Source organism: Lissotriton helveticus, chromosome 6 (genome assembly GCF_964261635.1).
Source record: "Lissotriton helveticus chromosome 6, aLisHel1.1, whole genome shotgun sequence".
In the NCBI taxonomy this organism is placed as follows: Eukaryota; Metazoa; Chordata; class Amphibia; order Caudata; family Salamandridae; genus Lissotriton; species Lissotriton helveticus.
Window position 1 is genome coordinate 697,889,418 of NC_136067.1, and position 25,090 is coordinate 697,914,507.

The following is a 25,090-nucleotide window of genomic DNA, read 5'->3' on the forward strand; positions in this document are numbered from 1 at the left end:
TCGCGAGACCCCCTGCCTTCCAAAGAATTATGTTATTGTCTGCATGTTAAGGGGGGGGTGGCCGGCAGTCCCAGACCATGTGATTTCACGCATTTTGCGTGCATCTGCTTTGCAAATAGAAACCGTCTGAAGAGCATTCCTGAACCTTTGCACGATTTTAAGGACCAGATGAAAGCAACCCTGAAGGGAATTGTAAACACCGAGACAGCGTGAGCACGCAGCAGATTTCTGCCCGGTGAAGGGGCAGCGCTGCGTAGAGGGATAAAATAAAACTTTGCATCCAGTGAGTCAGATTTGGAAATGGCGGGGAGGGGCTGCTGGCACTGGGGGATTCCTGGCACGGGATGACAGCCACAGGGCATGTTAGAGTTTACTCGGCAGCAGGATACCCGAGAAGGTGGAGGCAGCAGGAGACTAGCTAAGCTTCCAGCCCCACCCCTTCGCGCAGCAGCCTTCAGTATTAGAAGGCGCTCACTCAACCGCTGCCTGATAGCCCCTCTGACACTGCCATGTCTCTGCTGCTCCTCCTGTCGGCCTGCCTGTGCCTCCTGCATAGCTGCGATGGTACTTTCCGGCTCACTCTGCTGCACACCAACGACGTCCACGCTCGGGTGGAGCAGACCAGCCGCGACTCTGGAAAGTGCACCAAGCCGCAGCAAGGCTGCTACGGCGGAGTGGCCCGCAGGCTGACCAAGGTGCGGGAGCTGCGCGCCACCGAGCAGCATGTGCTGCTTCTGGACGCCGGAGACCAGTACCAGGGCACCGTCTGGTTCAACTACTACAAGGGTGCGGAGGCCGCGCACTTCATGAAGCGCCTGGAGTACGATGCCATGGTGAGCGGCGCACAGCGCCTTCAGTGTATTAAGCGCATCATCTGCGGTCACTTGGCAAAGGCATTTTGAATTTGCTGTGCACCAGAAAAACCCTCAAATCACTCCGAGATGGAAGTGTCGCGTTGCTTAAATCAATTTAGTCGGACTTTCGTAGTTTTTGTTAACTGTGCTTTTAAATATCTAAGGGAATAAAAGAAGTACATTTTCTGGTACTCTAAGTAGTTTGATAATTAATTCTCTTCTCAGGAGTTAATTGCGCGAATCTTCACCCCCCATTTCATTGTGTCAACGGTGAGACATATATAATATCCCCAACAAAGCAGTTCGTGTTTTCCATACAACCCATGAATAACTTCCCAGAGGTTTTTTTTCCGTTGATTACCATTTAAATTCGTGTAGCATTTCACAAGTTTTACCAGGCAGGACATTTCAGACATACAAAAATGTCTCGGTAGTAACGGCCTTTGTTAAAAGGATACGTTTGTTTCCTTGTTCATGAGATATACATTTTTACAGTTAGGCTACTTAAATAGAAGCTAGGCTACTTAAATAGAAGTTATCCACCATAGCTAAAGTTAACAGGTGACTATTTGCCACCAAGATTGCAGTTCTTAAGTTCTAGGCTTTTAATATGAATAAATCTACTCAATAGGCAATAAGTGGCCATTGCCGGAATGGAATGCCATTTGAGTTTGTGAGCACCCAGAAACATATGTGTATGTATGTGTGTGTGTGTGTGTGTGTGTGTGTGTATATATATATATATATATATATATATATATATACATATATACATACATATATACATATATATATACACACACATATATATACATATATACATATATATTCTCACCAGCCATACTTCACAATTCAAAGAAGGCGCTGACTCCGTGAATCTGAATCGAAATGTTTATTCTTAAGATCAGTTGCTGCTTATTTATTTATTTATTTTTTTTTTTTCTGAATCCAAATGTTTATTCTTAAGATCAGTTGCTGCTTAGACGCGTTTCGGCGTTACCGCCTTGTTCACTACATCTGCTGTTATGTTTGGGGCATGTATATATACACAAGAACATGGGTGTGTCTATCAATTAGTGTGACAGGTTAAAACCAGATGTTGCCATTGTTACATAGTGGCAGTGCCTGTCTTTGTTAGTCTTTTTACACTTTTTTTGTATGTATTACAAGCATTGTATTGGAAACAATTATATAGATGTCTCAAAGAAATCACAAAATAAAAAGTGTCTTTAGCTTTTCTGAAACCTCTTACTCATTCAACAATGTGCCACAGTGATAGCTGAATTTAAGGTTTACAGAAACCAAAAGTAAGTAAAGGAAAATTATAACGTGAGTGACAACATTTAAATTAACACATTTTGCTTTCCCATTATGCTAGTCCCTGCCATGAATGTTCCTGTGTATAGGCCCTGTTCTAGTAGCCCATCTGGTTTGCCTGTCTGCAGTAACATGCGCCGCGCCATGTGGACGCTGCGGCATGCACAGGGATACGTTTCCCTCAGCCGCTTCCCGGGGAAAGACAGGGTATTTGTACAGAATCAATCGGACAATGCTCGTCTGAATCAGGGTAAGTGTCCAGATGTGGGGCGTTATTACACGGCAGACTCCGAAAGGTGGATTGGTATGCTTCATTGATTTTTACCGAATTGCTTGTCTGAGTCAGTGCTCGAACCAGGCATTCGCGGGTGAGTGTGTCCGCGGTTTGCCGTGCATGGCTGTCGGTAAATGATTTTAACAAACAGCCTGTCTCGCTTAGTGCTTCCTCTGTGGGAATTTACTTAACAACATACTGGGCTTTCCGCGGTACAGTGTGTAGCTAATAGTTAATGCTACGCGGTAATCGAGAAACAGGCACCCCATGAATGTGGTATCTAAAATCACGGCTATGTATTCGGGGTGACACAGTGGTCTCCGAATCTTAGGGCTACTTAAACAAAGGGGATAATTGGCGGTAATCCGATGGACCTATTAGTGGACCAATTCGCAGGGTGAAAGAGCTCTCAGTAGGGTCATGGCATGACGGGCAGGTCATGGGCATGTGTTATTGTGTTGGTGGAAAGTGCTAAAGAAATTCAGTGGTGTACCATACTGACAAGGAATATGTCTGATGGTGTGCTCTAAGGTGCCCATGTAGAATCCCGTGAATAGTGTCGTGTGTTAACTGCAGATGTTATACGAATGGTCACAGGGGAGGAACACAAACGAAGCAGGCATTACATTACAGGTGGACACTTAAGGCTTCGTCCGCATTTAATCCAAATGGGATCTTGGAATTCAAAAGTATAATGTACCTTGATTCCAAGCGGCGCAACGCCAATAGGCGGTTCCCTCCTCTGATGTTTCTAGGAATGCTGTCAATCACGAAGTATTGGATATTGTTCGCATTGCCATTATGCGCTTCGTGAATGTGTCTGGCTACCGGATATGCCGGATCATTGTTTGAAATAGCTCGCAAGTGCTGTAGAATCCGCACATGTGCTGGATGGATTGTAGAACCCACATACCTCTTGCCACAGGAACACACCAGTACATATATGGCAAAGTCTGTTTTGCATGAGAATGCATCCCTCAACAAGTATGGTTTGTTTCTGAAAGGGACGTGTACTCTGGTTGTGTTAATGCCATGTGTGCACGCTTTACACTTGCTGCATTTCTTGAAGCCTTTTTGAGAATTGAGCCAGTTTTTCGTCTTTTTAAGTATTGGCGCATTGCAGACAAGTTCGTTTCTCATAGATTTGGCTTTCCTGAATGTGATCAAAGGATTCTTGCCCACTGTTTCCCCTATGCTGGTATCACCCCGGACTAATGGCCAGTGTCTTCTCAGAATTCTGCGGAGATTCATGTGGTATCTGTTATACCCTGTTATTAATCTCGGGGGAGTTCTCTTCTCCTGATCTAGATCTTTTACCACACTCTTGGGGAAAATTAACTCTGTCCTGTTTTTGACACTACATTTTGCCTCCGCCTTCTGGCATGTGTTCTCAGTGTACCCCCTCTTTCTTAGTCTATTGAATAGCTCTTGTTTGGCACTGGTGAGTCCTTCAGGGGTGCTACAGTTCCGTGTTATTCTGAGGCACTCTGCATATGGGATTGACTGTTTTAATGGTGTGGGGTGAAAACTGTGTGCATGGAGAAGGGCGTTCCCTGCAGTGGGTTTTCTGTATGTGCGTGTCTGTATCTTGTTGTTTTGCACATATAATTCAAGATCAAGAAATTGGATATTGACATTACTGGTGGTACAAGTGAATTTTAAATTAAGCATGTTTTCATTCAGAGCTACTGCAAAACTTTCTGCATCTTTGTCATTGCCCTGCCAAAGGATGAAAATGTCATCGATGTACCTCTTGTACATCACTATGTTGTTTTGCATGGTATCACAGTGCTGAACTTTAAGTACCTGCTCCTCCCACCAGCCCATATGCAGATTCGCATAGCTGGGGGAGAAGCAAGTTCCCATGGCCGAACCCTGGAGCTGTTTATAATGCAGTCTGTCAAAGATGAAAGTATTGTTTGTCAGACACCACTCTGCCATTTCCAACAACATTTTCGTGTGGTTGTATAGTTCAATGGGTCTCTTTCCTAGATAGTATTCCATGGCTTTCAGCCCGTCCCGGTGTCTGATGCTGGTGTACAGCGATTGGACATCTAATGTCATAAATAGATAATTATCTTGCCATTCAATGTCGAACACCTTTGACAGAAAATCCCCCGTGTCTTTAATGTAGGCCGGAAGTTTTTTTACCTCTGGTTGCAGAAAAGAGTCGATGAAGATACTCGTTCTTTCAAACAAGCTGCCGATTGCTGAAATTATTGGTCTTCCTGGTGGTGTTTTTTCATTTTTGTGGACCTTTGGTATCAAGTATAGTTGAGGTGTCACTGGGTAGTCATTTTTCAGGTAGTTGAATTCATCTTTATTGATGAGGCCCATTCCTTTCCATTTATATAGCTCATTGTGATATTTTTCTTGAATGCCCACAATGTGGGTTGGACTTATCCTCATGTAGCATTCTTTGTCTTGGAGTTGAGTGCAGGCTTCCAGGTTATACATTTGTAGGGGCCTCAGCACAACATTGCCCCCCTTGTCCGACCATCTAACCACAATGTCAGGTCTGGATTTTATCCTTGTCATTAAAGTGTTATATTTTCTTCTCTGGTCTCCATTTTCTTTCCAAAATTCCTTTGTGCTTTGTAGGGATAGTTCCTTTAAGTCTTTGATGACATTGTCTGAGAACAAATCCAGATTATCTTTGGGCATTACGGGCATGAATACTGATTTTGGCTTGAAATTTGTTTTCACCGTTGCATAGATATTTAATTCCGATGTAGCAGCTGCTCCACTTGGTGTTATCCCATCGCCCCCTATTTCTTGCTCCAAATCTATTAGGTTTTGCAGGGCCGCCATGTTAGCTACTGTAAGAGTTTGGCTGTGGTCTTCAATCTGCATAGTTGTTGCAGGACGTTTGCCTGTATTTGTGAAATATTTTTGCAACTTAAGTTTCCGGATGTACTGGAACAGATCTATGCGGGTCTGTGCATAGTCAAAGTTTGTATTTGTGCAATAAGTTAATCCTAGGGATAACATTTCAAGTTCTTGTGAATTTAACTCCATGTCTGTGAGATCAATGACTGTGTTATCTCTCTCATTTTGTACTCCCATTATCGGCGTCTGTGGCGTCTGTTTTGAGATTTGTTCTGTTGTTGATTTTGGGCCTGTTTTTCTCCACCGTCTGTTCTTTCTCCTGCGGCTTTTTGTTGCTGTTTTTGATTTCTGTTCTGTGACCTGCCTCGACCTGCACCCCCATCTGGTTTCGGAGGGAAGCGGGGTCTCAATTTTCTGAGGCGCTGCATTCTTAAAAAAGCCAATTCTTGTGCCGGTGTTGGTGGAGGGCCTACTCTGCCCGTGCTGTGATTTCTTTCAGCATCTGTTTCGTATTCTTAAAGATATATATCCACTGACGATATCTTCGTGCTATCACGCACAAACAGGACCACAGACTCAAATATTTGCTGATGCCAAAATTAGTGTTTTATTTTCAAAACTAACTAACTAACTAACTAACTAATTGACTCGTAGTGGCCACAAGTTGTGTCCTTGATCACATCATATATATATATATATATATATATATATATATATATATATCGCGCTCCAAATCCTCTCAATTTTGCAAAGAAGACAACGGCACTCGGGGGCTACTTTTTCAACACTGCAGGTTTATTTTGCGCAGGCACTCTCCACAAACGCGTTTCGGCGTGTCGCCTTCGTCAGTGTGGTAACAGTGGTCTTTTACTGTCGGGTGGATTAAATACACCATTTTCACTTACTATTCTTTCATGCATTGAAATAGACAGAGGACAACCCCACTGTGGTCGCTCTAGGCGCCATCTTAGAATGTCAGTGTAGGTAACCTAGTAGTGATCACAGGTTAGTACAATGAGGCCCCTAGATGGGCTAATCCATACAGTTAGTGGGTATAAACATTAAATATAAGTTTCTGAGATAAACAACAGAATCAAGCCGTGGATTAGCTAGGGTCCTCTATCTAATGGGTAGCATAGTGATCCACCACTACCTGCGGGCATTCAACATTTCTTGTTACCGAATAAGTCGCAAAGCAATGCGATACATCCCACATGGTTTCGAATCTCAGTACATCAACATTCTTAAAAAGGAACAAAAGAAAGAGTTCTTAGGTCCTTAGAACAAAGCATTATTGCATATCAAATCATACACATTCTGGACAAGAGGAAAAACTCTAGTAAAATGGTCAAATACATTAGACATGTTGATGTGTGTCCATCTAGTGAGTGTCATGCATGCTAAGTGACAATAGGCCCTGGAAGGTAGATGCTCAATAAACAGTTATCATTACCTTCACAAGGTATGCTCCCAGCCACTCAACTGAAACTCAGATTCTACATCACATCACAACAATATTAAGACCACAATCACCTGTACTATTCTCTCAGTTCCTGCAGAAATGGAAGTGTTTTGGATGTAGTAAAAGGGTGTTATAGATGTTACACAGCCTTCACGGGACTACAAAATCCTATTTTGTCTTATATGTTTTGTATTTTATTTCCCCAAATGAAAGGCCAACTCCTCCCCAGCATTCAGGCCCCTAGGGGACTTCGTAGAAAGGTCGATAATGAACCTAGATTCAAGTCTACGGAGTCGTCTGAGGCGATCTCCGCCTCTCACATTGGATGGTACAGTGTCAAGGCCGAAGTATTGCAGTAGATTTCGGTCTCGCCCATGGACCTCCGCAAAGTGGCGGGCCACTGGGTAACTGGGGTCTGCCTTGTCGATGGCTCTCAAATGTTCCAAAACCCTTAGCTTCAGTTCTTTAATAGTGCTGCCTATGTAGCGGAGGCCACATGGGCAGTGCAAGCAGTATACAGCATATTGTGTACTGCAGGTGATGAACTTTTTAATTGGAATAGTCATTCCTGTATCTGGAATAGTGTACGACAGAACTCTTCTACTACTCGCACACGCTTTACATCTCCCGCAAGGGAAGAACCCTTTTTGGTCTTTCAAGGTGTTCGTCTTTGGGGGAGGTTTTTCCAGATGACTCCTAACGAGCATATCACCAACAGACCTTGCTTTACTGAATGTGACTAACGGGTTTGGGGGAAGGTCATCTTTTAATACACTATCCATTTGCAGGATGTGCCAGTTCTTTCTTAGCATTTTTTTCAGGTCATTGGCTCCAGTTGAATAAGGAGTGATCAACCGAAATTTGTTGGTGGTGGTGGTTCTGTTTTTATCACGGCCTGATTCGTCTGGTCTGGCAGTGAGCAAACTCCCTCTCGGTATCTTTTTTACCCTCCTCAGAGTATCCTGTAGTAAAGCTTCGCCATATCCCCTTACCTTAAAGCGGGATATACATTCCGAGGCAGCCGCCTCGAAATCCAAATCTCTAGAACAATTTCTGCGAATTCTCAGCAGCTCTCCGTAGGGGATGCTGTTGATTAGTTGTGGTGGGTGGCTGCTGCTGGCAAAGAGTGTAGAATTGCCAGCAGTCTTCTTCCTAAATAGGCTCGTGTGTAGTTGCCCATCCTCAACAAACACCCTCAGGTCCAAATACTCCGCTGCCACAGGAGAGATGGAACCCGAGAAGTGTAGGTTGAGGTTGTTGTTATTGAGCAACTTGATGTACTCAGTGGCTGTTGTAACACTACCATTCCACACGATGAAGAGGTCATCGATATAACGATGCCAGCACACGATGGTACCCACCTCCTGCCTGACCTTGCAGCTCCTGGGTACTTGCTCCTCCCACCAGCCCACGAAAAGATTCGCGTAGCTGGGAGCGAAGCAAGTACCCATCGCCGTCCCTGACTTCTGTAAGTACATTTGTTCTTCAAACAGGAATACATTATGGGTTAGGCAGAATTCAATGAATTCGAGTATCATGAGATTATGTCTGGCGAAGCGCATCTGGCGCTGTTCTAGGGCATGTCTTATTGCATTCAGGCCCTGTTGGTGCTCAATGATTGTGTACAAACTTGTGATGTCAAGCACCACAAGTAGGTATCCCGGGTTCCACTGTAGATCTTGAATTTTCTCCAGGAAGTCCTTTGTATCCTTAACATATGATTGTAAATTGGACACCAAAGGGAAAAGAATATTATCTATGAAGCGTGACATGTTCTCTGTTAAGCTGCCAATTGAAGAGATGATGGGACGTCCAGGTGGACTCTCTTTGCTCTTGTGCAGCTTGGGTAAATGGTAAAAGGTTGGAATCATAGGGCAGTTGTTACGTAGGAATAAGTGTTCATCCTTACCCAGCATCTGTAAATCGTACCATTTCTTGATGAGGGTATCGTACTCTTTGATGCTCTGTTGGTACGTGTTCATATTACACTTGGTATAGAAGTTGTCGTCAGAGAGCTGTCTCAATGCTTCAGTTATGTAGTCATTCCTACTCATTAAAACAACGTTCCCACCCTTATCGGATGGTTTCACCACGATGTTGTTGTCTTTTTTTATGTTCATCAGTGCTTCATATTGTTGTTCAGTGATGTTAAAATTGTGACTGGTATGGTTAGACTTGCGATATCTCCTGAGATCATTTATCATTGCTTCGCTAAACGCATCAACTGCGTCCCACGGGGACTGTGGAACAAATACGGATGGAGGTTTAAAGTTACTCTCCTCCCTCTCTTGATCGATCCCTTGCATCTCTGCCCTTTGAGCGGTGTCCAAATGTTGCACATCTTGTGTGGCTTCTCTTTCAAGATCTTCCAGAGCTTCTGCTGTTACTAGATCTCTACTGCTCAGGGCATCTGTTGCTGTTATTCTCGCCCCCTTCTTATTGGAGTCTTGAATATGGGATCGTAATTTGAAGTACTTATGCAGTTTGAGTTTACGCGTGAAGCGAAACAGATCGATCCTGGTTTGGGTATATTCCAGTTCTTTGTTGGGGCAAAAGGTTAATCCTAGACTGAGGACTTCGGTTTCTTGGTCAGTCAGTTGTTTGGATGTCAAGTTAACGACTGTTAGGTTGGCCTGTTCTTGTGAGCCAGTCGCATCTGATATCATTATTTCTTGTTTCGATTGCGATTGACCCAGCGGGAGTTCCTTGTTCCTCCTCTTCCTCCTTTTTCCTCCCCCTGACCTCCTCGTCCTCCTGGTGCTCCTAGTCCCAGCTCCTCCGTATCTGGAGGTTTGTTCTTTCCTCCCCGGAGCCATGAGCTCTTGATTACTTCGTACTCTACTTGAAAAGGGGTTTTCTTACTCCTGCCCTGTTGCGTTCCGCGGTTCTGCCCACGTTGTTGTAACTGCTCGGCTTGCTCATCACTCGTTTTCAGTTACTTCAGATTCCGAGGTGGCGATGTCTGGTGTTGAGGGTGTTCCAGTAGTTGCACCTGAGCTTTTCAATAGGGCTTTGCGTGGGGCGTCGAATTTCTTGGCGTAGGTAAGGACACGCCCTGTTGCATAGTCATTTGCATCTCGCTCGTACTTTTCCTGCTTTCGATTTCTTATTTTGGTCTCATACTTCACCAGACGGGCTTTCATTTGTTCCCTCTTTTGTGAAATCGCCAGTATGATGCTCGCGTCCTTTTCTTTGTCTAGATCATCATTAGTCGATGAGATCTCAGCCAGTACTTTCTCGCGGTCGCTCCACGCATATTTAATCAGGATTTTCAGAGTCCCTTCACAGTACGTGGCTGTGTGCTCAAACCAGTCAGTGAGCAATTGTGGATCCGGGTGCTCGTAAGATGGGACTGTGTGCACCCTCAAACCCCTGGGTACCCTTCCTTCTTCTACATAGTTGGTGAGGCTGGTCGCCTCCCACCATTTGCGAATCTCGCGCTCATAGAGCCTCTCAAGTTTTGCCATGACCGCTGTTAATTTGTCACAAACTGGTTCTGCTGATGTGGCTGCTGCTGTGGGCAACGGCTGTTCTTGCCGTTTTAAACATCCCTTGTGCCGCTGTGTGGCGTTCAGCATCGGTAAACATGACTTCAAATGCCGGCAAAGTTCATTCGTTCTCCACGTCTTAATACGTAGTCTGGAAACACTCTGTGCTACGCTAAGACTAAATGAGAGTGCCTGCTTCCCTGTGTGTATCAATTTCGCGCCCGGACACCCTGCCGCAATACCCGCTCAGCTATACGCTTCACTGTACGTATGTACAGACAGTGGGGGTAAACATCCTTTCGCAACGCTTACCGAAAGGCGCCTTCCTCGGGAAGCCTCCAGGTGCGGTCCGCAGCCGCAGCCGGTCGTCCTCCTCCGAACTCCGCCCTCGGCAGGTCGCTTCCCTCTGTTAATCACGGGGTGCGGCGGTGAGCAGATTAGTTTTGAAAAACGCTCTCTTCCTGCTTGGAAAAACTGCTCACTCGTGGGTGGGTGCTGTCAGCGGCCAGCAGGACGCCGCATAACATCGCGCTCCAAATCCTCTCAATTTTGCAAAGAAGACAACAGCACTCGGGGGCTACTTTTTCAACACTGCAGGTTTATTTTGCGCAGGCACTCTCCACAAACGCGTTTCGGCGTGTCGCCTTCGTCAGTGTGGTAACAGTGGTCTTTTACTGTCGGGTGGATTAAATACACCATTTTCACTTACTATTCTTTCATGCATTGAAATAGACAGAGGACAACCCCACTGTGGTCGCTCTAGGCGCCATCTTAGAATGTCAGTGTAGGTAACCTAGTAGTGATCACAGGTTAGTACAATGCGTCAGTACCCCCCGCCATCCCAGTTTAGTCTGCGCCGTATGCCATAGCATCAGAGTATGTCTCAGTCGGCCAAACATAGTCAACTGGCACACATTTCTTGACGATTTCCTCAGAAACAGATCTCTTTATGACAGGTTTAAAGTTGAGCATGTTCACTCGTTTCTTTTACCACTAAAGATATGCCCCTGAGACATATTATGCTATACTAGCATCTAAAGAACAGAAAGACATTGCTCTGATATATATATATATATATATATATATATATAAAAAGTATATATAATATATATATATATATTCACTGAAAAAACCATAGGTTATAGACCATATATAGTTAGGGCTTAGCATTTAAAAAACCTTATTTTACTCACACAAAACCATTGAAATTCCATATATAGTTAGTTGCACTATCAGTGATGTCATTTGAGATGTCATCAGTGATGTCATCAGTGATGTCACTGACCATGTCATGAATGATGTAATATGTGACATCATCAGCAGTGGATTGCGGGTGCGCGATATATAGTTAGTGCAACTAACTATATATGGAATTTCAATGGTTTTGTGTGAGTAAAATAAGGTTTTTTAAATGCTAAGCCCTAACTATATATGGTCTATAACCTATGGTTTTTTCAGTGAATTTTCAAGGTTTTTTAATAGCAAATATCATAAGCTGTCGAATGTCAAGTACGTGGTAAGTAAAAACATTTTCGTGTTTATGCACACTGATCTGCTTTGAATGCTGCCCCCCCTCCCCCTCATTTCTATTAGGAGTACTCTCTCTTTGCAGATAGTGAAGGGTAGTTAACGCAGGCCTTTGCCCCCGTTGTAATCCTTCGTGCCTGCTTCTCTCTCCATTTGATTGATTGTTATCCAAGCATTTACTGTTTTAGAATTGGTTCTCTTTGGTTCATTCTCTATTTACAAACAAGCACAGAGTCGCAATACTCTGTTTAGTCTTTGCAGATAGCGAAAAATCGTGTAAAAAAACAAAAGGAATCGAGCAAAATCAGTAGGCCACTAATGGGATCTCTTTTTGACCTCGCTAAAATAGAAACATTAGGAACAACCCCTCATGACAAACACGAAACTATTGAGATGAACTGAACTCCACACCATGATGGCTGCAATACAGCTCGGCTCCGCCACCCACCCCGCCCAAAATAACGATAAACTCTACGCAAATATTACAAATATATACAACACACCAGCAAAGTAACAGGGTAAAACATTTTATTAAACAACTATTTACATAACTATTTTATACTTTTTGTTGCCCGATCCGGCTAGCTCAATCGATCGAGCATGAAACTCATGCACTCTGATGGTTCAAAGTTTTGAGGAGTGCTTGTAACACTGTCTGAAGCCTATTTGCACTTGCTTCAGCTTCACTATTGTCAAAGAAAAGTGGGGACTGTTTGAGGACGTGACTGCATTTGTGAACAATGTAATGCGGTGCCACCCTGAACCGCTTGACGGAGGCCCCCGAGGGACGGTGTGATGGCGCGGACTCGGAGGGGGCGCTTGGCTCCGGCTCCCTCCCCAAGTCGTGTTCTCCTGGTGTAGCCTGAGATCGCCCCCGACATAGGTGGCCGGCTCCCGGGATCAAGCGGAACTTTTTGCCTTTTGGTAACTCTTCCATTCTTGACCTTGTCCCACAATCCGTTTCACCTAAAGACACGCTGTAGTGGGGCGCCCCTTTACCATTTCAGTTGCCATTCCGCCCGCTTTTGCTACACTGTGCCTCTTCCGCTATTCAGCTGTTTACCGCCCGCTCTTTCGACTACAGCGTCTCGCTCACCATGTAGTTGAGTTGCTCCCGCTCTTGCGGTGCAGCGATAGCCGGCTGCCACAGTACTCTCAAAATGGCGGCCGGCTCTTCAGATTTCGGCGTGGTCCACTAAAATTGCCCTGCGACACCTTGGAACTCGGACGCTTGTCTGCTAGAGATTGGGCTCCATTCTCGAAAGCGTCCCCTCAGCCTTGAAGATTCTACAAAAGTCTTGGGGGCCCCCGACTCCCGCAGGCTTCTGGTGGAGAGCGGCTAGCATTATTGCTCGTCGAATGGCCACGACGGAGCTACGAAATGGTGGTGCTCTCATGCTAACGCCAGCTTCAGTCTGAAACATCCAGAAACACTGTAGACTACCAATTCAATCAGTTCCGGTAGCGCCCCAACGTGACCCGGTAGAGAAGAACTAGCCCTCCCCTCTTTCACTGATGGTTCTTGTTGCCTGTCCCTTCTGTTGTCATTTAACAGAACTATTTAGCCTGCTGAAAGGGGTTGTGTTCCGACCGCTGGTTGGTGGAGACATTTTGACTATATTCTAGACCTGCGTTGTCGCGTAATGCGTCATATGACGCGCCGCGTTAGCGCATCCGGAAGTGATCCGGGGCGCGACGCGCAGCGCGTAACGTAAGCATAACAGGTCATATGACTTGTTAATAAAACTTTTCATTGGTTCATTTTATTTTTCTTATTCTAATGATGCTTTCGAACATTATTTTTTCTTAAATATATGTTATAATGTTCCAGGCTAATGTACTTTACTTTCCCGGAAAATTTACAACTGTCCTGCAAGTAAAATATATTCCTTTTTCGAGAAAAAGGGCGTTTCTTCGTCCCATGACGGAGCCGTTGAGCAAAAGAGGGTCGGCCTGCTGTCTTAGTCGCCGATACGCCTGAATATCAGATTCTTATCGATCACTTTATGTTGCAGGAGTAGAAAACACAACAGCCCTTGACCATTTATCTTTACTGCGTTCCTGCGCATTATACCTTTTACCCTTCATGTAATTGGACTGCTTTATTTCACTTGCCTTTTACTGATTCGAAAACAGTGACTATTATTAAAAACTTTACCAATGTATATACTACTACCATGTTTTCTTTTAAAAACCTTTATTGTGAAAATGTCATTATACAAATACGGGCCTATAACCACGTGGGCCGGCCACGGAGCAAACTGTAATCGTATATGATGAGTAGACATTTACACTGTAGAGGAACGTAATGGGCGGGCCATTAGGTTGCAAGAACTAAAGTGTCTAACAGTTGCGGAATCGGTGGACGTACATTTTATAATTAAAATACGACAGGGCCACTTACAATAAAATTATCTAGATATACATTTGCGGGCAAGTACCATGGGTGACGTTAATTCGAACTTTCAATAGTACAGTAATCAATAACACATCAGAACTTAATATCAATAGGGATATCGAAATATTCAATCTATTCTCATCCCCGCCCGCCTTGTGCTTCAAAACTGCATACGTATCTCGTGATATCAAGGTTGTGCAACCAGTACACAACAAGGAGTTACGAGTCCCATTTATTCCGGCGCCATTTTGGGCGAGGACGGGCAGGTCCAGGATATAGTCAAAATGTCTCTACCAACCATCGACTATGATGATGTTCATATGCTGTATTTATTAGAGTAACACTCATCTGTCCACATGAAATTAGTTTGCCACAATCTAAACATGTCATTTTAATCTTTCCAAAGTTCTTCTAAATATTTGGGACCGTTTCCCTTGCCTCTGATGCTGTCAGTGCCACTTCTTTGATGAATGTACTGGCAGGTCGGGGGTTCTCCTCCAAATATCTCTTTTATGCAGCACTATAATTAATCGGTGCCACCTCTCCATATGACGATGCATGGTATAGTTACCATAACTATATTTTTTTTCGGTTCCTCTGGAGAGTACATCGTGGCAGATGAAGCGTGTAACGTACCGGGCATTTACCTTTTTTTGCATGTAGAGGAAAGGAAAAAAAATTCGAGCGTCCGAGTTCTAAGGTGTCCCAGGGCCATTCTAGTATACCAGGCCCAAATCCAAAGAACAGGCAGCCATTTTGAGAGTCCTCTTGCAGCCACCTGTCGCTGTAGCATCAAGAGCGGTCGAAACTCAGCTGAATGGCAACTGAAACGGTAAAGGGGCGCCCCACTACAGCAGACGAGCCTCCACCTAGGAAGGCCCGTTCACGCCGCCTTCCCCCCCCCTTCGGGCACCCCACGCCGTTATTCGGAGCAGGATTGTAGGATGGCCACACCAGTACGGCAACTTGCTAGACACCACCTCGGTGTCTACCGAATCTCAGCGCCTTGTGGTGTCTTCTATTCAGAAAACATTGTTGTGCTGCCTTCGACCTATTCGCCGCAAGTGCGCACGCAACTCAGCTGCATAGCTTGCTAGACACCACCTCGGTGCTAACCGAATCTCAGCGCCTTGTGGTGTCTTCTATTCCAAAAATATTGTTGCGCTGCCTTTGGCCCCATTCGCACATCGGTCCGCTACTGACGCCATCTCACAGGCCAACGGGGCGCCCCACGCCGACTTTCAGCATTGTAGGATGGCCACACCAGTGCGACAACTTACTAGACACCACCTTGGTGCCATCCGGATCTTGGCATCTCAGCGCCTTGTGGTGTCTTCTATTCAGAAAATATTGTTGCGCTGCCTTTGGCCCCATTCGCACATCGGTCCGCTACTGCCGCCATCTCACAGGCCAACGGGGCGCCCCACGCCGACTTTCAGCATTGTAGGATGGCCACACCAGTGCAACTTACTAGACACCACCTCGGTGCCATCCGGATCTTGGCATCTCACCACCTCGGTGCCTACCGAATCTCAGCGCCTTGTGGTGTCTTCTATTCAGAAAACATTGTTGTGCTGCCTTCGACCTATTCGCCGCAAGTGCGCACGCAACTCAGCTGCATAGCTTGCTAGACACCACCTCGGTGCTAACCGAATCTCAGCGCCTTGTGGTGTCTTCTATTCCAAAAATATTGTTGCGCTGCCTTTGGCCCCATTCGCACATCGGTCCGCTACTGATGCCATCTCACAGGCCAACGGGGCGCCCCACGCCGACTTTCAGCATTGTAGGGTGGCCACACCAGTGCGACAACTTACTAGACACCACCTCGGTGCCATCCGGATCTTGGCATCTCAGCGCCTTGTGGTGTCTTCTATTCAGAAAATATTGTTGCGCTGCCTTTGGCCCCATTCGCACATCGGTCCGCTACTGCCGCCATCTCACAGGCCAACGGGGCGCCCCACGCCGACTTTCAGCATTGTAGGATGGCCACACCAGTGCGACAACTTGCTGGACACCACCTCGGTGCCATCCGGATCTTGGCATCTCAGCGCCTTGTGGTGTCTTCTATTCAGAAAATATTGTTGCGCTGCCTTTGGCCCCATTCGCACATCGGTCCGCTACTGCCGCCATCTCACAGGCCAACGGGGCGCCCCACGCCGACTTTCAGCATTGTAGGATGGCCACACCAGTGCGACAACTTGCTGGACACCACCTCGGTGGCAACTGAAACGGTAAAGGGGCGCCCCACTACAGCAGACGAGGCTCCACCTGGGGAGGCCCGTTCACGCCGCCTCCCCCCCCCCGAGGCGCCCCACGCCGTTATTCGGAGGGCGGCAACTTACTGGACATCACCTTGGTGCCATCGTTCTGCTGCCTTGGAACTATTCGCACAACAGACCGCTACTGATGACCCACCACCCGCGACACCCCACGCCGGATACCGAAATCAGTGCGGCACCCAGGCAACATCACCTGGGTGCCGTCCAGAAATCTGGACGTTGTGCTGCCTTGGGACTATTCGCACAACCGACCGCTACTTCCTTCTTTTTCCCTAAAAATGTTTAAATGTTTTTACTGTTTTTGTTTTGTTGTATATATTTATAAGTTATTAAAGTTTTATAATCCTACTACTTTGTTGGAGTGCTATATATTTTTAATGTGACACATAATTGTAAAAACTTTGATGTACAAAGAGTCATCCCTGGAATCTTCCGCTTCAGGCTCGGTCCCCTCCCCAATCACAATACAGGATGGTTTTCAGATAGTAGGAACGCGTGTGGTGTGACGGATCTCATCGGGTGTGGGCCTTGATCTACTATAACTCCTTTGAAGAGGGGTAATTCTTTACAGCTGGGGCCATAAACTACATCTGCAGGGCTAGCTGATAGCCTGGGACCGGCCTGGACAATCGGACACAGAGGAAGAGGAGTGTCAGAGGGTGCGGTAGTGAATAGGGCGAAAGGGAGGTGTCGGTCGGGCACAGGGTGTGATTCTCAGGCAAGAGCAGCGCAGATGGGGGGAGGTTTATTGCCCATGCATAAGACAGAGAGCGGGGGTGACCAGTGCCTGGGGGAGATGCTTGCGAGGGTGGGGAGCCATGCTAAGGATCGACAGCGTGCAGAGAGTGGGTCTGGTCAAGTCATCTAAAATGGCTGCCGTGCACGACAAAAGTGTGGCATTTGAAAAAAGGCAAGATGGCGCAGACAATGTTTTTCAACACTTCCTGTTTTCCTTCGAATCGAACGTTAACAGACGTTGGGGCATATTACCAAAGTTAAGCGATATTTATCCCTAACGATGCTTAGCAACGAATTTTTTACCGCTAAGCATCGTCAGAAATTATCGCAGATAAACCTTGCTATTATCAAGGTTTATCGCAAATGCGATAAAAAACGGCCGCAATGCATTAATATCGCTGAAAAGTCAGCGATATTCATGCATTACCGAGCTAATGCTCTTAGCCATGTTATCCACCTCCCATTGGATAACATGGCTAAGAACTGCTCAGGGCAGGTGTTACTTTTTGGAGATATTCGCGCTTAGCGCGAATATCTCCAAAAGTTGGTAATAGGAGATAGCGATGTTAGCGACTGTTTCCAGTCGCTAACATCTTGGCATGCCCACTTTGCATGTCATTAGTGATAAATATCACTGACATGCAAAGTGGGGCCCAAGATGGTCGCTATCTCCTACTAGCGGTCGCTAACTGGTGTTAGCGACAGCTAGGTAATACGGAGATAATTTTATGTCCGCTTTCTTGGCTTTTAAAGCCAAAAAAGATAAACCCCCTTGATAATATGCCCCGTTATCTCTCCCACACTACCGGTCCCCCTGGGCTTAAACGCCGAGATGGTAGGGACTGCATCCCGTGAAAAAAGGCCGAGACGTCACTCAGCGGAAAAAAAAGTAAAAAAAAAGTCTATAAACATACAATAAGTTAAAAGTCAATCATTCTTCATTCCTTGTAGTACGCTCCCCAGTCCGCTTCCCGTTACGCTAACCGGGCGCACCCCACCAAAAAAACGATTTTTTTTTGCCCCGCGGAGCCCTTTTAAAGCCTCCACATCAAACCTATGGGGTCAGGGAGGATCTACTATGCCCCCTTATGGTCATTTGCCCCTTCGCTTTGGCCTCCTCTTGTCTCTCGATCCTACCGAGAGACAAGATGGCGGCCGCTACGGACTGTTTGGAATGTTTACAGACGCCGGAGAACCAATCAGCTTCGCTTCACAAAGCTCCATAACGCGAAAAGTACGCGAACTGGAGCGCTGCCCGGTCCGCTGTTACAGATATATATCTTTTTTTGAACGTTAATTTCTCAAAATCCACTGGACCACATGTAAATTTCCATAGGAAACTTTAGACAAAGCTACAGCCCGAACTGCTGAACGGAATTACACCAAATTTGGCAGAAAGGCAGCTCTTGGTTCAGAAAGAGCCCTTTATGTTAAATGCTGTATATCCATTCAGTAGTTTTTTAAATATTAATGGGAAAAGAAATATATATATCTGGGCGGAGCCTAACCACACATCTAATCGTGAGATCTGATTGGCTGTCAGCACTTCATCCAAGGAGTGTTGGCAGCCATCTTCGGACCAATATACATGATAGCACCTCATTAAAAAGCATTGCAGTGAATAGAAGGTTTTAAGACTTTAGTTACATTATAAATCATTTGTTGATGGTACCATACTAATTTTAGGAATTGTGGTGTGTTCTAAGGTGATTTTACCGTGTGAAAAAACCTTCGGCTCGGATATCATGAACCATGTTTGAGAGAAAACTATTTTCTCATACTTTTCCCACTGAGGTTTGGAAGGTGATCTAGAAGCTAAAATGAGAGCATATTTTCTGTGAATTCACATTAGCTTTCTCAGTCATGTGAGAAAGAAGTCTGACATTCTCAGTAAAACATGTACATCCAACAATGGCAGAGACAATCAGTTTATTCCTTTGTGTTCTTCTGCAGCTTCCCAGAGTGCTCTAAAGAACAAGTAGAGTGCTAACAGTCTTACTTATGATAAAAGTATTGCACACCTGAAGCCATCTTGATTGGAATAAAGTGGTAACTCTTAAAACATTTAATTTAAAAAGGAACAAAATGAGGGGGTTCATTTTGCCATATAAATGGTGATTAGTACTGCGGAAAGAAGAATAAGGGCACATTTTGACTGACTTCTCAAATCCTCTTCTATTTCATAAACAAATTCTGACATGCAGACTGAAACATGCACTTTCAATACCAGCAGCAGACTTCCCTGGTGAGCAGTAGCTTTACTACAGTGATCTAATGAGCAACTACAGTGCTAACATTATGAATTTATGGCAAATGTGACACATCTGAATGCCTTCTTGTTGGAATCAAAGTAAAAAAAATGAAAGTATTTCCTACTGAAGAGACTGCAGTAAATGAGGTAATTAGGAAACTTCATAACAAATAAATCTCCCAAGATGGCCACCAGAGGCAAAAGAGCCCAAATGTAGCACAAATATCACCCAGATGTAGCACATGTGTAGCCCAATGACAGAAGAGTGCAAAACACGTTTTATTTATTGTGTTTTTGCAGTTTTTTATAGTGCAAGCTGGTCAGGTATTCGAGTGCTTTACATGTGCATTGGTTACATCACACAAGGACAAATTAATTTTGGTTGTGGACATGGGAAGATTAAGTGATTTGACCAGAATCACGGAATGTCGAGCTGAAGCAGAAACTCCGACCTGGTTCCCCAGTTGAAAAGTCTGCAGCTCTGGAAGAAACACCCCATCCTCTCCCCTAACTGCAACACTTAATCAAGTGGTCAACTGGATAAAAAAACATAAAGATAACAAATAATTTAAAAGTGCTTTGTCGCTATTTGAAAACTCAGATAATATGTCCTCATTTTGGTTTTTTAGAGCACTAACCATAATTTTTATGCAAATAAGATCCTCTCATATATGTAATTTCTAAAGGAAATGCTGTAGGTAATACAGTTTTGATTACATCAAGATGACGTCTGGCGTACCACACTTTTGTAATAAATATAGAATTTTTGCAATCTAGTTGTTCATTAGGATACTGCAGAGGCCAGGGGCACGGACTCAGAACATTGAAGGCAGATAGGAGGGAGCAGAGGCAACGATTTGACCACACTGGGTAGGCAGGAAGGGCAGTGGCAGCACAACAGACAATGGATGGCAGTGGAATGGGGGACAGGGGCAACAACCCAACAATACAGGACAGGCAAGAGAGGCTGTGGCAATATAATAGACCATTGTGGGCAGAAGGAAGAGGCAGTGGTAGTACAACCATACATGCCAACAGACCCGATTCAGCTAGGAAACACCCAATGTTTTTAAGCCCAAATGGGCTTTATTTGATCTGTCTCCTGTCTACAATCTCCTCTTTTTCAATGTAAGTCAATGGTGAAAATCAATACCCCAGGTTTTTTCCAAAATATCCCTTTTACCAAGTTCAAGATGATAGCAAGTATGGTACATTGGATCATGGAAGGCAGGAGGAATTGGGGTAGGGACATGGACTCGGATAATAGAGGACTGGAGGGACATGGAGAGATGCACCAAACTCACCTTACAGGACAGGCATCAGGGTTTGCAGCAGCACAATACACCACACAGGGCATGCGGGACGGGAGTGCAGCACAACAATCCATAGAAAGCAATAGGGAGGGGACAGGACCATGTACATGGACAACAGAGAACAGAGGGGAGGGAGGCAATGGCAGCTAGCTGATCATAATGGCCAGACAAGAGAGAAAGCTGCAGCATAACTGACCATAAAGGGCATGAGGGACAGATCAGGGGCATTACAATGGAACAGACAAGCCAGGAAGAAGGGAATAGGGGTCTGCACATGGGAACAGAGGGCTGGGGGCAAGGGGGCAGGGCAGGAGCAGCAAGCTGACCATGGTGGTCAGGCTGGATGGGCACTAAAAGCAAGACAGACCATGGAGAGCAACAGTGAGACTATAAGGGCATACACACAGACCATGGAGGGAAGGTGGGAGGGGGCCGGGGCAGCTTGTTGACCACATAGGGAAGGCGGAAGGGGCCGTGGCAGCATAGAAGAGCATGCATGGCAAGTGGGAGGGTTAGTGGCTGCACAATGGCCATGATGGGCAAGAAGGAGGGGGCAAGGGCATGCACAAAGAACCATGGGCATAGAAGGGAGGGTCAGAAGCTGGGCACAGACAAGAGAGTTAAGGGAAAGGGGCCTCACAACAGACCATGCGGGGCAGGCAGGAGGAGCAGTTGCAGCACAACAGACCAGGGAGGGCAGAAGGATGTGGCAGTAAAATGGACCATGGAGGACAGAAGGAAGGGAATAAGGGCATGGAATGTGGACAGGCAGGGTGGAGGTGGCAGGGACAGGTTACAGTCATCTGACAGTGCTAGGTAGGTGGGAGGGGAGTGGCAGCTCAACAGAACACTCAGAGTAGATAGGAGGGGCAGGTCCATGGAACATGATGGGCAAAAAAGATGGAGCAGGGGCATGCACACAGACATCGGAGGGCAGGGAGAAGGAGAATAGGGGCAGCAAGCTAAGCTCTGAGGCTAAGCAGGAGGTCAATGATGGGGCATAGAATTGAGCAAAACCAAAGGGGATGATGGACGGAGTGTTGAACATTGCAAGCACTCACCCCCAGCCAACTGTACTGGGTTTAATCCATCATCATTCTTTAGCTCACCCACCACCCCAGTTCAGACCTGGCCATATGCAAATCAGTCTGACCTTGTGCCTCATGGGAACAGTTCAGACCAAATTGCTAAGCCATGTCTTCCCTGGACCGGAAACAAGCATCCTGGGACCGGTTTGTGGCTAATCAGGCGTCATCAGCCAGGCTAGCCTGAATCCAGTGGCAAAGTGAGCAAGGGACCCACGTCTGGGCATACCCTGCCAATTTTTATGACAACCATAAAAGCGTGCATACAAAAAACATTACATTAGAATTCATGACAGTTTTAAAATGATACAATAGTTACCAAGCTTGTTTGCGTGGATCTAGTTACAGCACCTCAGTAATTCAGAGAAGGGAAAAAGGTTTGCACCAGCACAAATCTTCTAAATACAATGATTTATAAAATTATGTAAACTGGATGAATGCAAAAACCAGAGGCACTGGCTTAATGGAACAGACCCTTGGTGGAAACCCATGAATAGTAGCAGAAGTGGTACAAATAGTATACATTTGCTTTAAAAATTAAAGATGGCCGTACAGTGCCCTAATTAATTCCTTGAATCACATTGTGGCTAGGATAAGACCAAACAGTAACTTATGTGACTAAAAACATACAGACTTCAGTAGTTTTTAAAGATAAAAATAGAAAAAGATATATTAAAATTCTTTATAAAACCTACATTTTTTAAGAACAATGTTGATTTTATTGCTGTATAGACTTGTCTACAAACATCCAGAGCCTACGCCACATAGAAGTAAAAAATCAGGATACGGCAAATACAATAGGTTTGCAAGTGTCGTATTCTAAAACTCTGGATGCCTCTGCACAATGTGCAAACCCTAAATTCCTACACAGAGGAATGAACCAATACTTCCTTGCTAGTTTGTAGGCTGGGCAAAAAAAGATGACATGGAGCTCTGACTCTTCCAGTTACCGGCTGAGCACTCCCCCCGGTCCGCGCTTGTCCATTTGCAGGAAAACGCAAGGAGCGGGAGGGAACTCAGTCTGAACTGAACATATAGTTTCCTTGCCAGGGGTGGATGGAGGATGTCATCTGGAAAAGGCTCAAGTAAATACTCATCCTTCAGGGATAAAAATGTGTCTGTCAGATGTCCTGTGGACGGGTTCCCATGCACCTGTGCTAGCTTACTCATTCGATAGGCATTCACTAGTTCGGAACGGGAAATTAAGAGGCATGCTTCCACCGGATTACTCCACAGGCTTGCTTTACCGAGCCTAATACATTCTTTTTTTACATGAATAAACCAGGGGATTTTTGCTGCACCAAGAATACTCAATATCTCTTTTGATTCCGTCCTGTAGACTATCAACTCAGGTGTCACCCATAATCTGAGCCAGAATGTGAGGGGTTTCAGACCTACCTCATCCATGATGGGTCTAATACCTTAATCTCAGCCACAGAGGGGAGACCCAGAATCTGTCTCATAAAGCTATTTACTACTTTAATCAGGTCTTGGCAAAAGCAGTTCCCCCATAATTCAGCCCCATGTAACGACGCACCTCTGGCTTGCATCTTATAGATCTCCGCTACAGGACCTGCAGGTTTGGAGGAAGAGTCTCTTAGTAATTTGGCGATTCCTCCAGATGTCTGAGCTAACTTAAGTTTGGATTTAGCAATTTGTGGGCCCCATTCTATATTTTCTTGTCAGGGTGACCCCTAGATATTCAAATACCGTCACCCTGTCCAGTCTAATGCCATCTAAATTGGGCTTGGGACGCAGTGTTGTAGGTGGATTAAAAATCATAAACTTGTTTTTTTGAGTGTTTATCTTCAGTCCACAGAAGATGGCAAAACAATCCAGAATCCTTTGTCGGCCCATAGGAGATTTCGACATTAAGAGGGTGTCATCAGCAAACATGATTGCGGGGACCTTGGTGCCTGCCAATTTGGGGGCATAATTTTCCCTTACCTCAGTAAGTTGGGCAAGTAGTGCATTGATAAAGAGGCGGAACAGGGTCAGTGTCAGCACGCAGCCGTGCCTTACACCTCTGTCAACTGGAAACCGTGATGTCAAGTCTCCTCTTTCTCCACATCATACCTGAGCAAAATTAGCTTCATGTAATCTTACAAGTATGGTCAGCAGATAGGGAGGAATCCCCAATTCTATGAGTACCTCCCACAATGTTTCTCTAGGCACTAAATCAAAGGCCAACTTTAGGTCCACGAAGATCAAGTAAAGGCGTCCACCCTCCATTCTAACTGTTTTCCAAAATGTACGTTGTAATCTATAAATTTGGTCAACGGTGGAAGTGTTCTTCCTAAAACCAGCCTGATATGGGCTTAAGATCGCATGGTCATCCATCCACCCCTGTAGGTGATCAAGGATTAACCTCATAAAGAGTTTTTGTGCCACGTCAATCAGACTGATCGGTCTGTAATTGGCTGGCAAAAGAGGGGAACCTTTTTTGAAAATTGGCACTATTTCTGCCCCAGCACAAGTTTCGGGGATAGGCATACACTTCTAGATGGCATTGAATAGGATCTGTGAATAGGGTTCCCAAATTTTCGGCTCATGCCGGAAAAGATCCCCCGGGATCTTGTCCAATCCAGGAGCTTTGCCAGGATGGAGCTTGTTTATCGCATTTACCACCTCTGACAGAGTAAACTGTGGAACTTCTTCACAGTTATCCCTGGGCAGAGTTAGTAACAAAGGGGAGCAGGAGCCCAAAGTTTCTTTAGTGGTATACAGAGCCTGAAAGTGCGCTTCCCACACTTATGCAGATATATTAGGTTCTACTGCTAATCTACCCTCACTACTGCCCGTACTGACTATTGACCAAAGCTTCTTGGAGTCTTTGGTGGATAGTGCAGTTTTTTGGACTCGGGCCTAGCCTACACTGCGTAAGCAGTGTGGGCGTAGCCCAGAATCCTCTTCTCAGCGTTTTGGAAATGGACCTTGCATTCCACAATGCTCGTGCCCTTGTGGAATCCAGGGTCCAATTTCATTGGCCTTCGGGTGCGTGCTGTTTTTAAACAGAACATGCAATAGGCCATAGGCGGTCGCGTAGCTCTGCCTATGGCCTATTGGTGTCTGTTGCGCGCACCAGAGGCCATATGTTTTGAATTATCGCGGCTTGACAGCCACGATAATTCAAAACATATGCTGGCAGTGGCGCGCGCGTACCGCTCGCGAGCTTCTTTTTTTTCTTTTTTTTTAGGGTCTGGGAAGGGGAGTATGTCCGTCCGTTGTTTGAATGTGTGTGCTTGTTAGATAGCGTGCATTACGAAATTAATTAC

General features: G+C 45.4%; 1 protein-coding gene across 1 annotated transcript in view; it reads left to right on the plus strand.

The window, feature by feature from the left end:
• The first annotated feature begins 402 nt into the window (after window positions 1–402).
• NT5E (5'-nucleotidase ecto) overlaps window positions 403–25,090 on the plus strand; it is a 649,764-nt gene continuing 625,076 nt past the window's right edge. The window contains exon 1 of the mRNA XM_078648160.1: window positions 403–833. Within this exon, the coding sequence (XP_078504286.1) occupies window positions 510–833 (324 nt within the window). The 5' untranslated portion in view covers window positions 403–509. The remainder of the gene's footprint in view (window positions 834–25,090) is intronic.